The sequence below is a fragment of the Pleuronectes platessa genome, chromosome 7, assembly GCF_947347685.1.
Source record: "Pleuronectes platessa chromosome 7, fPlePla1.1, whole genome shotgun sequence".
NCBI lineage: Eukaryota > Metazoa > Chordata > Actinopteri > Pleuronectiformes > Pleuronectidae > Pleuronectes > Pleuronectes platessa.
Genome location: NC_070632.1, coordinates 6,866,202 through 6,883,947, shown reverse-complemented (window position 1 = coordinate 6,883,947; position 17,746 = coordinate 6,866,202). Strand labels below are relative to the sequence as shown.

The 17,746-nt window shown below is 44.2% G+C and overlaps 1 protein-coding gene across 1 annotated transcript in view; it reads left to right on the top strand.

Moving 5' to 3' along the window:
* The window catches only part of srgap1a (SLIT-ROBO Rho GTPase activating protein 1a), a 76,522-nt gene that overhangs the window by 48,103 nt on the left and 10,673 nt on the right, over positions 1 to 17,746 (top strand). The window contains exons 7-18 of the mRNA XM_053427984.1: positions 132 to 353; positions 811 to 912; positions 6,343 to 6,540; positions 7,026 to 7,110; positions 8,373 to 8,400; positions 9,639 to 9,744; positions 11,482 to 11,542; positions 12,229 to 12,306; positions 12,431 to 12,565; positions 14,645 to 14,750; positions 14,878 to 15,102; positions 16,658 to 16,737. Coding sequence (XP_053283959.1) covers positions 132 to 353; positions 811 to 912; positions 6,343 to 6,540; positions 7,026 to 7,110; positions 8,373 to 8,400; positions 9,639 to 9,744; positions 11,482 to 11,542; positions 12,229 to 12,306; positions 12,431 to 12,565; positions 14,645 to 14,750; positions 14,878 to 15,102; positions 16,658 to 16,737 — 1,426 coding nt within the window. The remainder of the gene's footprint in view (positions 1 to 131; positions 354 to 810; positions 913 to 6,342; positions 6,541 to 7,025; positions 7,111 to 8,372; positions 8,401 to 9,638; positions 9,745 to 11,481; positions 11,543 to 12,228; positions 12,307 to 12,430; positions 12,566 to 14,644; positions 14,751 to 14,877; positions 15,103 to 16,657; positions 16,738 to 17,746) is intronic.

Genomic DNA, 17,746 nt, shown 5'->3' with positions numbered 1-17,746 from the left:
TGTCTATTACTACATGAGACGTTTGAAACTCTCCTCAGTTTCCCTACCTGTCAGTAGAGCGAGAGAAAAATGTCAGAATTAAACCATTATTTAATTAAATTCTCCTCATCTCCCTGACCCTCTTCTTCCAGTGCTGTGACCTGGGTTACCACGCCAGTCTGAATCGAGCCCTGCGGACGTACCTGTCGGCCGAGTACAACCTGGAGACCTCTCGCCACGAGGGCCTCGACATCATCGAGAACGCCGTGGACAGCCTGGACCCACGAAGCGACCGGCAGAGGTTCATGGAGATGTACCCATCGGCTTTCTGCCCGCCGACAAAGTTCGAGTTCCAGTCTCACATGGGAGACGAGGTGCGTAATCTGTTCAACAACGGCAGTTGTGATAATGATTATATCTTTTAATTGTGTTTGTAGCCGTGTTTGGATCGAAGTCGTATGTGTTGGAAGTACAGGGAGGGAATAAGTGAATTTGGAGTTGATTAAAAAAGGAGTCTGACTTAATGAGATCTGAGTGTCGGTGGCTTAAGTGCAGCGTTTTACTGCATCTGATCTGCTGGTTCAGGATTTATGGGGCACTGAAATTGAGAAATAATGTGTTATTCCTCCCCTGTGTAGCTCAACATGTGCTACGAGTTTTGCTCTGTTTGGCTGGAACCTCCAACGCTGATATCATGTCTGTTTACTCGCTGCAGAAATCCCTGTGGTTTGGTTTGCTCTGCAATGGAAGAAGAATTTCGATGCTTGTTTGTGTCCTGTTAAAGTTTGTTTTTCTGATCGTCTGTTATTTTCTTGTATTTTCCTTCCTCAGGTGTGTCAGGTGTCGGTGCAGCCGCCAGTGAATGGAGAGCTCATCCTGAGGTTCCAGCAGCTGCAGTCCCGTCTGGCTACTCTGAACATTGAAAACGAAGAGGTAGAATAATGCAACAAAAAAAAAAAGCTAAATCAACTGACTATACAGGTACCTGGGGCACGAGGGGGCTGTAGACCAGTCAAACATGTCAAACGTCTTTGGTGCTGTCGCCTTCCAGAGGTGCAGGAGCTGCGTTACGCTGCTGTTTTTTTTTTTTTTTTTTTTTTGTGATCAAATTTTTATTGGGATTTGAAGGACAACAATCATCATCATTCAGCAGCACATAAATAAGTAATTATCGTATACAAACATAAGCATACCCAAGTACTCACACATACAGATACACACATACCGGATAATAATAAAATGAAAACATAAAAATAAAAAAATAAAAATTTATATAACTGAAGATAAATATATAGCAAAAAATTAAGTAACATACATAAGATGTCATAAAAGCAAAGGAAAAAAAAAAAAAAAGTGCCTTGTTTGTTGGTTTTTCAAGACGCTCGCATTTGCTACAAAAGAAAAAGTTAACTTTAGCCAGAAGTCAGCCAAGGTGAGACCCAGATCTCTGTGGAATCAAAGTTTCTGCGATGTGTACACATCACTCACAGACACACACACACAGACACACACACCCAGTCTGTGTTTTTGTCTCTCTCATGCCCTGCAGGTAGCCATCAAACCCTCTGTGTGAATCCGCCGTTTTTGTTCACACCGGTAGAATTCTCCGTCTCGCTTTTATTTGCACCAACCTGTCCTGTGCTGCTCGGTTTCTGACGCTGGAGCTGCATCTGCGACTCTATTATCTCCATGAGTCTCCATCGTTAAGTCCAATATAAAAGAAGAGCAGCCACTAATTCACCGAGTGTGATCACGTCCCTGAGACTTTCTTTTGTGTCACGTCTGACCTGCTTCCGCTCTGTGAGCTCGAGCCGCCGCCTGTCTCTATTCTCCCTGTCTCCCTCGCTCGCTCCACATCAGTGCACCTTCTGTCTTTTATTCCCCCACAAAGACACACAGGGGCTTGTCAATCAAACTCCCCCGACTTCAGGTTCCTTTTGATTATATTGTTGCACCTCATGAAATTGGCTGAAAATACATCTGCAGGGATGAACGATGATGGATAGGAGAGCAGTGTTATTGAGTTCATGTCAGTTGTGCTGTGATAGATTGACAGATCTGAGCGTTGTTCAAGCAATTGTGATGATAGACTAGGTGTTTTAAGTTTTGATTAATAATCTATAAAGTCTCAGTTCTGATCGGGGGAAGCTAAGTGTTGGTTTGATAATCCAGATCCCAGAATTCTGGTGTTAGCAAACACTTGTTGAGTAGAAATCAATAATTGAGTAGTTTTTCCCATCGTTCCATGACCAAGCACATATACGAATAGTTTTCCAGATATTTCCTGCAGTGTTTTAAACCTATAAAAATACAGACATTTACCTTTTCTCTGTTTTATAGACACATGTTTGATAGAATAGTCACTGTAGGCTTCAGGGACACGTACGTTACGTTTCCCACACCAAGTTAAGATGTATTTCTTGTTTCACCAGTTTCTTATCAATGCTTTCACTGTGAAGCAGCAGGAGCTCTAACTCAATAAAGTCATCGTTAGGGCGTTAAGAGAGTTAACAGGACGGCCGATAGAATTACAAACAATCACACTGGATTACATGGAGCGATCATTCCCTGTTAATCCCTCGGGTGTGAGTAGGCCACCACATACCTACATGGAAATATCAGACTCAACCGCTGACAGAACAAAATATTGAATGACATCAAAAACAGTTAAATTCAAAAGGTAATGATTTCAAATTAGTAAAATGCCAAATATTTACTCAATGAAAATGAATATATTCGGCCCTTAGAGGATTAATAGACTATTTTAAATATTGGAAATAGTATTAGACAAAGATTCTCAATTCAAGAGCCACTTACTAGAATTCTTCTGGCTAGATGCATGTATTAGTCTTCAACTGCAAAGAGAACCTGTGGGGGTATTTATTATAGTTATTTACTTTAAGGAAATATTTAAATAATGAAAATAAGCAGTGCAGTACAGTTAAAATGTTTCTATAAGTGGAGAAATTCATTAAATATATGGATCCAAGACGAACAAGACATTTAAAAATAGTGTTTATTATTATATTAACAGAAAATTATCAACTGATCAATAATAAAGATAATCAATAGTTGTAGCCCTATAATTATTTTTGTTGTCAGGGTGTTTTATGCTCTGTGTGCTGAACAGTGTGGGTCCTGTTTGTGTCATCACAATTCTTACCACCTGCAGTGTGTGTGTGTGTGTAAGTGTGAATGTGTGTGTGTCTCTGTGCATGGGTGTGTCCTTGTGTGTCTGAAGTGAATGTCCTGGTGGGTCAGGCCTGGACGAGGCTGCTGCCTTGTGGGGGGAGCACCAGATGGCCTCTCTTCCTGAGAACAGCGAGCCAGATACATCCTTGAAAAATGAACTCTCAGAAAGCGCTGCGCCGACCGACAAGCACGACAGTCAAATGTACAAGTGAGAGAAAAAGGGGGGGTCTGTCTTTATTCGGCCAGGAAGAGCTGCAGGGCAGTGCTCGACAGAAGTGCAGCTGTTTCCTCAAAGCTCTTTGACTCCCGTGAAATGGGGAAAGAAAACATTGCTGAATAATTTACTCTGCAGCAGCAGCAGCGGTGGTCGTGTTGTGACGTGAGGAGAAAGACTCTGGATGTTCCTCAAGTTGTTTGGGTGAACAGCCCGGCTGGGTGCTCCTGTACGATGAGTGACGATAGATTTATTCAATTTAAAATAATTTGGCCGTTTAGTTCTCATTTGCCTTCGTATGAACCAGAGCTAACGCAGAATGATTGTCCTCCTCTGTCATCTGTCGTCTTCTCACCAGACATGAACTGTTCTCAGGACAGTTCACACTAAACTCAGGCTCCTTTGCAGGGAGTGATTGTTTTTCCTCAGATAAATGTCAGGTAGTTCCATCAAAGTGTGTGGGCTTGTGTGTGTTTGTGTGTGTGTCAGTGCTCACAGCAGGATGATCCACAGATTATACACTCACTCCAGGGTCCATTGAAAACGATGGACAGCAGTCTTGTCTTTTTGAGATGTTGGGACAGATGTTTCCTCTGGCTGATTTAGAGAAGACTTGAGTTCTTTGCTGGTACAGAACCTGTTCTAGTCCCAGTGGTTGATAACTGAACTCCTCTGCACTGTCAACATAGGACCCTGGAAAAATACCCGCGTTGCCATTTTGTTTATTTAAGATAAACAAACTTAACTAAATCCCTTGTCCCTTTCTTCAGGTTTTATTGTGCAGCTGCGGTGACTAATGTCCACCATGTCTCTCTTTAAAGCCCCGTTGTAATTGAGCCCCACAGAAAACACTGGTAACTATTCTTCTGCTGAATAATGGATAAACTCATCAGCCTTTTCACTGCGGGCGATTCTCCTGCCTGCACGACGACAGCTGGACCTCTCTCCTCCACACGGGCCACCTGAGATGAGGCGGCCCGGCTGAGGTCACTCATCAGATTCTCTGTGCGGCTGAAGACATAACACAATTTCCACAGATACCTTCTAAGAGCCAAAAACACACTGTGATGTGTAGAATTCTTTTTTATTCTTAACTTCTTCAGGTCTAGACATTGTCAACAGTGTTTTTTCACTTCATGGGATGAATGAAGATGTAACTTCATCCACACTGAGTCCTCACCTTCCTCGTGACGGAGCAGTGATCCATCACAGCAGCACATGAAAGTGATGGCGTCCACCTTTTGCTTTTCAGGTGGTTCTTGTTCTTCCTCGAAGGCCAAATGAGTCACAGGTCACACAAGCTACAATCCACTGGCGTCCCAGTGTGCCTACACCAGTAACACCAGGAATCCAACCCGTTCTTTCATTAGCACTGAGGTCAGACTAACTTAATAACAGAGAAATGGGGTCACCACCCCCGGACCATTAAGAATCATTAGTAGAGTTCCAGCTGCCTGTCACTCGGGGGGGGGGGGGGGCATTGACCCGTGGGGTCCCCACCGTTTAAAAGCCACACAATTGAGCTGCATTTGTCTCTTCCCACTGTGTCTCTGGTGAATGCAGAGCTGGATTTTTCCAGAGAGGTGGTTGTTGTTGCGGTTTCTGCAGAGTTTTCAAATCCGTGATTCATCCTCACACTTGACAGTCGCTCAGCTCTTCCTCCTTTTCTGTTTGTCTCCTCTACCTTTCTTTCCTTTTTAAATCCATTTCTTATTTCCCAGCAAATATCCTCGGTCAACATGTTCCGATATTAAAATTATAACTTGGCAGTTAGTGAATTAATTTGAGGGATTAAACATCCGACAGAAGAATTGCCGTTGACCTGACTGCTCCCTGGTTTTAATCAGTTTGTTTTCATTCAACGTCACTCAGCTTATTTGCAAAAAAGTTATTTGTGTTCATCCCAACCGGGCATTTTAAATAGTCTCTTTATTCTCGTATTAGAGGGAATTAATTATTTCTCGTCCAAGAATTAAAACTGAAACATCCTAAAAATGACTTTTATAACTTTATGACTTCGCAGTTTTCGTTTTGAGTGAAATGGCTCAGCCTTACTTTATGGGTTGCAATGAAACTTTAAATGTTCAATCCATTTCCATGAGATAAATTTAGCTGAAATAAACTTCCCAGAGCCGGCAGTATCACTGTAGATGCTTTTATAATTTAAATAATTCACACTCTTCTGTCCAGATGTTTAACCCCATTCTCAATGAAACCTCAATCTTTGTCAAATTACATCTTAAATCATATCACATCAGATCGTTATACCCAAAGGTCGACCTCCACCTTTTACCATCACCTCTGTGTACTTCATAGTTCATACTTAATTTTTCATAGTTTATACAGTTATATGGTAAAGTTTGTTATTTCTGTCTGGTGTCATCATATACTGGATTCCAGCTCTGGCACTGGTTAAACATCTTTTCCTCCCAGTCGCAGACCACACTCAGCCAATGTTCTGACATTTATAGGATCCAGGAGATGCACTGTTGTTGTTGACACGGAAGAGGTGTTTAGAGAAATGAATCTTCACATGAACCATCTCCAGCCGACTCTGTTCACCTCTGGTTCCTCTGAGTGTCTGCAGATGGATCGCTGCATGGAGTCGTGTACCGGGGCTGGTGAATTTTTTAGGAAACTGCATCTCTTGGGATGGGGGGTGGGGGGGGGGGGGGTATAAGCTGAAGGCTGTGATGATTACATCATGCTAGGCCCTCCTGTGCACACCTGGTCTTAACATGTGGTGTTTGTCATCCGATCCTTAGTGGACAGCTCTGAGTGCGTGTGTCACACCTGGTGTTAAAATGTGGCCCCACATCTTTCCACTTGAGATCAGATCACAAAAACCACATGTTAATACCAAGTGTGTACGGGGTCACAGTGAAGAGATGACATTTAGCGTTTGAGCAGCCAACGACGAACCCGTTCTCATTGTCCCTCTTTCCTTGTGCTCCCAGATCAAGAAGACGTCCGAGGCCACGCTCACCACCATCCAGGACATGGTGACCATCGAGGACTACGACGTGTCCGAGTGCTTCCACCACAGCCGGTCCACCGAGTCGGTCAAGTCTGCCGTGTCCGAGACGTACCTGAGCAAACCCAGCATGGCCAAGAGGAGGGCCAACCAGCAGGAGACGGAGCAGTTCTACTTCATGGTGAGTGGATGTGTGAGCCTGTAGAGAATAGAGGTGTCTTTTACTTATCTACAAAAATATAAATAAATCTCTTTATATATGCAATATTTGTTGCCTCGGTTTGCTTTCTAAACTTGGATGTTTTAGAGGAGGTGAAATTGTCAGGAATATGAGCTCAACGCTTTTATCTGGACTTTAATCTCTGCATGCAAACTCTTTAGGATTTAAAACTCTGAATCTCATGCACCAGACCCCCCCCCCCCCCACTTTGAAACCTTTGATCAGCTGTTAGAGGGCAAGCTCTCCCCGAAATTGTTCCTACTTTGTAAAACTAACCACTATCCTGTTCCCGTCTGGAGATGGACATGCTCCGATAAAGGCTTTAAAAAAGATCCTCGGCGCGTCCTTTGCCCTTGGCCACGTTATCGTGCGATGGCTGTCTGAGGAGCGGGCGCCGTGGCTGGCACTCTCAGGGCCGCTGTGTAATTACTCTCAATTCTCCACAGAAATTCCGGGAGTTTCTGGAGGGCAGTAATCTCATCTCCAAGCTGCAGGCCAAACACGACTTGCTGAAGAGGACACTCGGGGAAGGTACGGCCACCGTCTCTGTTTTATTAACCAGCCTCTAAAAGCTCCCAGTGTTCAGGTGGAGTTACTCACACTTCTCTAAATGTCACTTTGACAGTTCACTCAGTAGAAATCAGGACATTAAACCAAACAGTGTCCAAACAGCCAACATGATAAATAATGAATTACACCTAAATTAGTAGGTAAATTTTTAGATGTGGATAAACCCACCAAAGAAAAGTGATTAACTTAGTAGAGCAGAAAGAAGAAAGTAAAGGTCAAGCGTCAAAATAAAGAAAAAGAAGAAACTGTCTCGTTCACTCGGGTTTCATGTTTCCAACGCTGTCGATCGGAGCCAATCTATTTCTACTTTTTAAATATGTATTTAAATATTTAGTTCTCCTCAATCATTCCAGTTTCTCTCGGTGGCAAACTTCCCACTGTTTTCTTGCTTTTTCCACTAGACCGAGCTCCTAGATGGTAATCTGGGTTTTAGCCGGAGCCGAGGGGGATTGTGAACTTGTATTATCCGTCTTAGTCACTGATTTCTCCCCCCCCCCCCCCCGTACCTAATGGGCCGCCACGTATTAACAGGGTGGCGGTCTTTAAGACGGCCTCTCCTTGTTCTACACTGGTGGGATCCCCTGTAGGCATCGGCTAATCTACCACCAGACCAGGGACAATCTGTCAGTCATTGTTTTAACCGGCGGTCCCGGTGGTCTCCGTCAAACCCTCCGCAATAATTAGCGATGCAGCCGCGTGCTCTCGAGGAAGAGGAGAACCCTCGTGCTCCTCCCACACGCTCCTTCATCACGCTGCTGTCAATGGGCTGAAGTACAGTGTGAGTCACGCAGACGGGTCAGACTCTGGTCACTGGAGCAGGCGCACAAACGGAAATACGCCCGTTTCCGCCAAAAAACCAGTTGGAAGCTATTTTGTGCTCAGTCTTACTTGTTCGAACTCGAGCGTGTGTGTATTTGTGTAATGATGAGTGTGTCTGCGGGACGGCGTCAGTCGTAAACTGCACAACTGTGAGTCTGGGAGATGTTTGTTTGTGCTGTGATTGTAATGAAGCTCAAATCTTCCGTGTGTGTCTGTGCGTGCACGTAAAGGTGTGTGTATGGGTTGTGTTAGTGCTGCTCGAGAGGCCCTGTGCTGCGGACAGATGGCAGCTTTCAAATGCTCCACTAGGCGTGTGCACAACACACCGCAGGGACCTCAGAGACAGGTCCTGGCATGTCCACCCATTTAACTTCCCCTCACATCTCTTCTCTTCTCACCCGCAGGCCACAGAGCTGACTACATGACCACAAGGTAAAGTGCACACTCGCACACAGACACACACACACACACTTAAAGGATCCACGTGCATATTTGGGTTTCACATCCAGTTTTCCCTCATCAGCCACAGGAGCGCTTGTGACATGTCGCAGCTCATCAAGGCGATGACACTTTGCCTCGGGACGTTCTGATGTGAACTCCATGAAAGCAGAGGAGTCCTGTAGTTAGACTCTGGAAATACAAACCGCATCGATTAGATGCTCTGGCCTCCGTGTTTTTAAAGCCCTGTTCGGTGCATGAGGAGCCAGTTGTTGTTCTTCAGTCACTAAAGTACCGTTTGTCAGGGTTTAAAGAAATATATCATCTTAAGATTTTGCAACTTTGAAAACACGTCATCATTCATGTTCAAGTGTGGAATCAACATTTATCTTTACGTACATTGCTTTTATTAGGCAGTATGTTCACTTGTATTTGATATTAAAACAAATATTTAACTTCATTCCCTGTTCCTCTTGAGCAATGGAAACTGAACAGCTTCGGTGACATTTAGTTTCTGTCAGCAAAGAGGATCAAAGTCATTAAACTTAAATTAATCTGACATTTCTAGTTTTTTTTTATATAATGTATTTATAATTTAATCAATAATTTATTTATATCCAAATTAATCCAGCTTCGTCTCGCAAAGATTTCATCCCCGGTGTTTGTGCGATCAGATATTTAAAACCTCCTCAGGCTTTTCCAGCTGAATAGTTTTGTCATTATAATTGTGCGGCAGAAGGACCTGAAGTCCTGGACTCATTTCACCTGAGTCCTACAGGTCAAGAGAAGCCACACACACACACACACACACACACACACACACACACACACACACACACACACACACACACACACACACACACACACACACACACACACACACACACACACACACACACACACACACACACACACACACACACACACACACACACACACAGTCAAACTAAGAGAGGAGGTCTCCACAGGGCCCGTCAGGAGGTGGGTGCTCCCGGCGGGGTCTGAGATTCCACCGGCATGTGATGTCTTATGCAGAAATAAAGGACGAGATTATAAAGAAGAGAGGTAAATGAAAACCCTCCTCCTGTCCATCATCTTCAGCCGGAGGGTTTTAGAGATTAGTCGGCTTCAGCTGGAGTTTTTGAAGGACATGGAGAATAACCTCTCAGATGGAACACTCTGAAAGAAGAACTGTTTTGTTTCCTTGTTCTAATTCACTCTTTGTATTCTAGACATCCCAACGGGCTGCTCAAAACCCACACTGGCACCCGGCGGGCTCGACCCCGCTCCGTTTTTAATGTTAGGTTATTTAATGGCAATTTGGAGTCGTTTATCAAGGTACTGATTATCAGTCTGTCCGCCCGACGTCGCTCCTCCTCCTTTTCCATTTTCTGTCTCGCTCTGGCTTTCTGGCCATTTTGGTGGGTTCCCCCAAAGCATCTTAGCTTTGATTTATTCCTCCAACAACAACACAAAAAACTAAAACAACATATTTGTGCTAAGATGGCTTCTGGAAAACCTTCCTCATGAGTCAGTGAGCTCTGGCAGTCTGTGTCTGAGATGTAGGGGGGCTGGCACTGACAGATTCTGGAGGGCTGCAGGAGGAGAGGAATGGCAGTTGGAGGGATACATGTTTGTCTCCGTCAGCTCCCCCCTGACTCTGCTGCTGACCTGGCATCACTGAGCCGCCCTGGCAGAGGCGTCCTTTCCTCCTCCAGAGCGGGAGCAGGGGCCGGTGAAAGCAGCCGAGTCCGATGGCAGTCAGGGAGCGGATGCTGGCGAGTCGTGGCTGCCTCCCTCCTCCTCCCTCCTCCTGCCTCCTCGCGGCCTCTCGCCGGGGGGGGGAGCCCGAGCCCGGTCCAGCTCTCACTGTTTCCTTTTGGGTCGGATGCCAGCGCAGAGTGGAATGAGGGGTGCACTCTTCTTCAGTATAAAGCTTTGGTGGGCAGCTGCTCTGGTCCTAATCTGGGTCTTGCTTTTCTCTCTCTCTCTCTCTCTCTTTCTGTTTCTCTCTCCCCCCTCCTCCATCACTGGCTCTTGCGACATTTCTGTAGCCGTGGACGTCGGAACTCACACGCTCGACATCAGGTAGACACCTTGAAGCGTCTCGGGGGGGCCCCATGCTGCTTGCCTGCGCTCACTTCCTCTATCTGTCCTGTCTTAACATCATTTTCCACTTCATGTTGTGTTTTCTTCACCAACTAAACAAACGTGTGTAGCCTGAATCAGACTGAATTGAAGAAAAACCTGGTTTAATCAAAACTCCAATGATTTTTTTATTTCACCCACATCTGAGCCTCAACCCTCAGAGCTGTAATCCAGTGATGGTTGACTGAGGCGTGGTCGCTGTGTTTTAGACCCTGAGGCCTGTGAACAGATCCACTGTAAAAGTCACTGCCTCAGGAGCAGCTGCCACCGAGGCAGGACAAGAGCACACTTCACATCTTAAGTGTGGAGTCATATCAAGTGTGTAACTCTGAAGATGAGCTTTGTTCATTTCAAACACAGGATGAGCTCGACAGCTGCTAAATATAAAGTATATATATATATATATATATAATATAAGCATCGAACAACTTGTTTGAACTTGTTAAAGCTTGTCAGTGATTTTTATATAATTTGAGATCAAATGCACATGAACAATTAAAAAAGCCAGTGATGTCAACTCAGTCTGTCTCGGTCAGATTTCACCTCTACAACCCTAACTCTGCATGTTACCCTACAAACTTCACTGTCCCTGTGTTTGCATGTTTATACGTCTAACATCACATTGACAAGTTGCTGCTAAGAGCCCGACCCAGACATTTACAGGCTATAGTCTATATAGTCTCATTTTATTCTTCTATTTATTCAATTTCTTATATTTACTACAATTACATTTAATGTCACATCTTTAAATTATTGTTTGATAAATTTGATTTCATGGTATGTTCAGTAAATCTATTATAAAATCATATTTTTGCTATGGATATAAACTGTATATCCTTCGGGTCGGGCTCTAGCTCTTGTGCATGTAACTAAAGTCAAACTATACATGATCTGACATTGTGTGTTTTCTTATTTTTCCTTTTAAAGGACTCTGGACAGGCTATTCCTCGTGTGGTGGAGAGCTGCATCCGCTGCATAAACTTATATGGTGAGTGTGTTAGTGTTCAGTGGATTGTAAAGACGTTTTGTCCCTTTTGTTTATAAAACAAGTGTAAATGACTTTTAAATATTTAATTTGTTGAATCCACAAACCTGCTTTATTTGTGGGTTTATCTGACTTTGATGAAAAGTGACACTTAAGTGATTTCTGGACGCGATTGTTTGGGGCGTGTGCATTTTCTTTTTCATGTAAAGTGGGTGTTCCACTTCAGTCATGGGAAAATGCAGATTCCATCCTGTTTACAATGACCCAGCCATTTACCAGTGTACCAGGAGACAGACGGGAAAGCTCAGCCCAGCACGAGTGATGACTTAGAATATTTGTTTTAAACCAGATCCGAAATGTCACTGTGACAGACTGTAAGCTCTCAGCATTAAAGATGTGACAGCAGTCAGCTGTTCACAGGGTCATCCCACTCAGTGAGCAACAGGGAGAAATCTAAAAGGCAAACAGCAAACTAATTATGTTCCTCCCGACCTTTGACCTCTCCCCTCAGTAAGTCGTAATCCCAGCTGAAAGACACGTTAGTAAAGCTTGATTGCCGCCTCCCTGACTCATTAATTATCCTTAATTAAAAAAGTGAAGGGGCTTAGAGAGCAGGATGTGCCTCTTCAGACTGATGAAGCTGTTTTCTTCGTCTTCATCACTCACTTTCTTTGTGTTTCTCTTTCCAGGCCTCCAGCATCAAGGAATATTCCGTGTGTCTGGATCTCAGCTGGAAGTCAATGACATCAAGAACTCGTTTGAAAGAGGTAAGAGATGTTTAATGAACTATAACTATACGGTTTTTGAGTTATTTGTTAATTAGTTATATTTCACATTGAGTCATGATTTTTATCGATGTCCATCTGACCTGCTGACTCTTCTGTGCCTTAGGAAACGACCCCCTGACGGATGATGAGAACGGTCACGACATCAACTCAGTGGCCGGCGTTCTCAAACTTTACTTCCGGGGTCTGGAGAACCCTCTTTTCCCCAAAGAGAGGTTCAATGATCTGCTCTCCTGCATCAGTAAGAACGTTTTCACTGTGTTTTGTCTTTTAAAATCACCTAATTTCATTTAAAGGAAATCTCACTCAGACCAAATTTTGATCCTCACTGTTTTTCATCCTGTAATAAAAACAGTTAATTTATCATACTTCAAAATCGAACAGACTCTGGCGTCTTCTTTAGACACTATGAGGTAACTGGCTGAGCACTGAGAGGGTTATTATCTGAACATGCTTATTCGATGGTGGTGGAATGTGAAATGTCCACAGAACTGAGCACTATTTGAGTTGAGAGCTGCATCCACACTGAAGACCTCCCAAGAATAGTGGCATTGTCACGTCGAGTCAGTTCTCAGATCAGTCAGCTCTTTGTGTGCTCTGATCTGCTCAGACATGACATGACATATGGGGGCTTTTAGCTCTGATAAAGAACAATTGAACATGCACGGTCACATTGACGCAGCATGTGATGTAAAGCCTTGTGCAGCTTTGTGCGGGTGAAGTGTGTGTCGTGGGTGTACTTTTACTCATTTGTGCAGGATGAGTGATGGGATTCCCTGTTTACATTCCCCGGCTCAACATGCCAGTGATTGCAGTGTGGGCTGAATGCCCGGCAGGCTCCATATTAAAAACCCTCTGCTTATTCCATATGGAGCAGCTCAGAGCAGCTAGGAGATCACTCTGCCCTTCACTCGCTCTCCACAGCAGCGAACAGCGGCTCCCTGATATCTTTCATTTTGGAACTGGCAGCATGTGCGTTTTGTGCAGGTGTGAGTACACAGGTGTTTATAGGGGATTTTTCTCACGCGCTCATTGGAGTACATCTTCAAATACTGGCTTTTCTGAAGTACTGAGCAGCCTCCCAGAATCCCTAGTTAGGTATTCATGAAAAATGAAATACATCCAAAGTATCCCAGAAGCCCGAATCCCAGATGGCACAGAGTGGCTGGAGGGTGACGGGACTATTTTTAGCAGCCAGCAGCTCAGCCAAATAAAATAAGCTGCTTCAAGTGCCACAGTGGAACAAATGAGATGAGTAATAAAACACACAAAGGTTGGCGTCCTCCGGCGTTTTGATAAAACACAAAATCACAATGACTCACAATGTTTTTTTGCTTCTTTTATAAAGTTCACAGGTTATAAAGTCACTCGCGTGGTAAGGTGAGAAAAAAGTCAGTGAAGGATTGGGAATAAAATAGATGTTCGGACAAAACAAAGCAGGAAACACTACTCGGGTTCAGGTTGTCAAGTGCTAACGATGAATGCTGACTTCCTTCTCCTCTTTCTCTTCCTCTGTGGTGTCAGCAGTGGTGAAGGGCGATACCACAGAGTTAATACATTTCCTGTGGCCTCTGTATACACACACATATCACATCTCTTTGCTGGTGCCCCCAGAGAGTCACAGTAATTCTGATAAGTGATTGGCTTCGCTTCAATATGCTCTGGTATTTTATAGTCTGGGACTTGGTGATAATCAATATTTTAACACCATGAGATTGAAAGGTGTTTGTCATGTAGAGCATGTTGAGGTGGTGCAGTTCATGTGAGAGGTGAATGGACAAAACAGACTCTGGATTTTATTTCTACTTAATTCATTTTGCAATATTATGGTGATAATCCATGTTAACATGTCCCCTTCTTGCTTTTTATATGATTAAAGACACCAACATGGCTCAGTATTTCTACCTTGAAGTGGACATGAACAATTATTTGGCTTCAGCCTTTAAATTCATGCAGTGTAATGGTGACACAAAAAAGTAGATATCCACGTTCAGATGGTTTTCCTACAACCCTTGATTTTACCATGTTACCCTCTTTGCCACCAGGACACTGTTTGTACTGATAAACTTGATTAATGACACAAAAGAAGTGCGTCACCCATTAGAATAGTGATCTCCTGGTATCCATCCCCAGTGATGGAAATGCATATTCAGAGCTCCTAGTGACTGAATGAGGAAGGAAGGTGTACTGTTACATTCACTGGGGAATTCCTTTTCACAACAACGCTTTTGAAAATGTCATTTTGAAGAGTCCCAGGGGGCCAATAAACTCACGGAGTGGGATTTTAACACAACACCTCTGTATTTTTTTGCTGTTCTAGGAATAGAGAGCCTGTATGAGCGAGCTCTCTACATCCGAAAGCTCCTCCTCACCATTCCCAGATCGGTCCTCATCGTCATGCGCTACCTATTCGCCTTCCTCAACCAGTGAGTTTATAGACAATAACCATTACTGTTTCTTTGAGGCTGTCAGTCATGATTTGATGTGAAATACTGTCCCCACTCTCATTTATCTATCCCTCCCTCTTTTTCTCTTTCAATTCCCTTTCTCCAGTTTGTCCCAGTACAGTGACGAGAACATGATGGACCCGTACAATCTGGCCATTTGCTTCGGACCCACGCTCATGCCCACGCCAGACACCCTGGACCAGGTCTCCTGCCAGGCCCACGTCAACGAGATCATCAAGACCATCATCATCCACAACGAGACAATCTTCCCTGACGCCAAAGAACTGGACGGCCCCATTTATGAGAAGTGCATGGCAGGAGGAGATTATTGGTGAGGAATGAGGAGTTATTTTTTACCTCCACCAATGTTCTCATCTGTATTTGTTTTTTAGAAGGAGGACACAAAAAGTTACTGGACCACGAAACTTGGTGGAAGGATGAAATACGGGTCAGGGAAGTGCCCATTACATTTTGGTTCAGATCTGAATCATGGGGCCAATGCAGGATTTTTTTTTTTTTTACAATGTGAGGTTGCTAGTTTCATGGTTTTTGTGGATTTCTCTGAGAATAATTCATGGATTTTTACTTTTTTAAACAAATAAGGCATGTTAAGCAATTTGGTCAGACTCAAAAACTTAAAAATTAAGTGAATTTAGATGTGGTTTCACTGAATGCGCTCTACAAAATGCCATTCTAGTTTAAGGTTGAGCTTCTTTCTCTTACTCAGAAGAGGATCCAGACAATATGTGGCTACTGGGACTGTCACTGGTGTCGTAGGTTACCCAGGCACATACAGAATCACTGTGATGAGGTCACTTCATGCAGCTGCACAGCTTTTCTAAAAAAGATGGATGTTTGAGAGTCTGCACCAGTGGTTTTCTTATTCCATTTTCTTTTTTTTCTGTGAATGGAGCCAACCCTACCTCTTTAGGGATTCACTCAACATGCAGGTATGCGTATACTCCCAGCGTCGCAGCTGTGTCAGTAGAATTTCTGCGCAGAAGATATGAGTAATTACACAGGCCAATTAGACGTCTGTGGTTCAGGAACATGACAAGGTAGAGCATGCCTCAGCGCTGACTTCAGATGGTGGAGCGCTCTCTGGGTGAGACACGCTGAAACAATGACTATAATTACTACCATCACAGCAGGAGGAGAAAGACAGAGGTCACCTGGCACCGAGAGGACGATTCGGTGAACTGCGGCACACACTGAGGTCAACCCCCAAAGTCTTAGCTACTCACTTGTTTCTCCCTCTCTTTACCTGACCCCGTTTCTCCTGTTCGATGCCCTGGCATCATCTCAGACTGACAGGGATTTATCTGTGGCTGGAGCTAATCACCTGTCTCAGCACAACCGTGTCCCTCCAGGGAAGCTTGTGAAGCCCTGAGGAGATTTGTCATTTGTTGTCTTGGCTGACATTTTTGGAATGTGAGGACATCCTCACTTATTCAATGGACTGATTGAGGGTTATGGCTTGGTTTTAGGGCTAGGCCTTTAGTTTGGATGGTGACGGTTAGTGGCTAGGGAATGTATTCTGTCAATGAGTGTCCTCACTAAGATAGAAGTACAAACGCGTGTGTATGTGTGTGTTAGCTGCACAAATCTATTGTGTGAATGCATGTATACTTGTTTTTGTGTCCTCTTCGAGCCCCAGTGTAAACACTGACCTTCTGAGGACCAGTACACCTCAAAGGGCATGGTTAGCTGTGCAAACTCTCTCTTCTTGTCATGAGATTTGCCTGTTGATTTAGTTTCTAACTAACCCCTAAAAAGAAGTGAAACCACACAACGGGAAAATGTTCAGTCCTGATTTCTGTTTTGTAACTGACCCTTCAATTGTTGCCGTGTCCGTGACCCTGATGTTCTGCTTGTTGTCTCCACAGTGAGAGCCCCTACAGTGAGCATGGAGCCCTGGAGGAGGTCGACAACGAGGGAGGCACCGAGACGCACACCAGCGAGGACGGTGAGTGCCTGTACAAACATGCAACACACAACTAGCTGTTAAGTTGTATGTGGAAATCTGTCACATTCACACCAGACTTCCCCCGTGTTCTTTGCCTTGCAAGGGTTAAATTCCGCTCTGTGCAGCTAATCCTGCCTTTCAGCCTGGTAAATGCAGTAACCTTGAAGGGTTAGGGAACTGGACTTGCAGTGACATGCAGCCATTCATATTCTAATACAGTGTTTTCCCTCGGGATCTTGGGACATCTCCATGTCCCCTTTTTACAAATTACCATGGTGGTCTGCACCCCCTGAACCCCTTGGGAACATTTCTTTGAAGTGTTACAGCCTTCGGTTGAAATGAGTTTTTTCATTACCCTGTGAAAAATATGCTGTATTCATCTGTAAAAGAATAGAAAAAGTATGGAGTGTATCAAGAGTGTCCCATTTTATAGCTTTTCAGAAACGATACAGTCTGGGTTTTCTCGGTTTAACGACATCTCCATGTGTCCAGGAGAAATATGAATTTAAAAAACACTCCAGGCTCATGTAACCACTGGAGGAAACGATTTGCTTCTTTCAGACACGGGCGGGATACGTTTCAAGTTGTGTGATCGTACATGTGGGCCTTTTGTTTTGGTGAAACGGACGCCGGGTGGTTGGGTCCAAAGCAAATAATGAGCGAGTTAGTTGAAGCCAAAGTTTCAGACGGGGGGGGGGGGGGGTGGTCGCTGTTTAACTTCCAAAGAAAAGCAGAAAGACAATAAAAGTCCAGCTCATTAAAAAGTGATTAATACTCCTGACTTGGCGCTGACCAGATGTACAAAATGTGATGAGTGGAGAATCGACCTATAGCTGAGCCACGTCTCCCAGTCTTCCCCTGGTAACAGACATCCCTAAACCTGTTTCCATGGTGACAACATCTAGCCCCAATCCCGTCTCCTCTTCACGACCGGAGACGAGTTCTCGGGGCTCCCCGTCATCACTCATCATCTGTCTCCATAGACGCTGGGAACGTATGGTTGATCCCC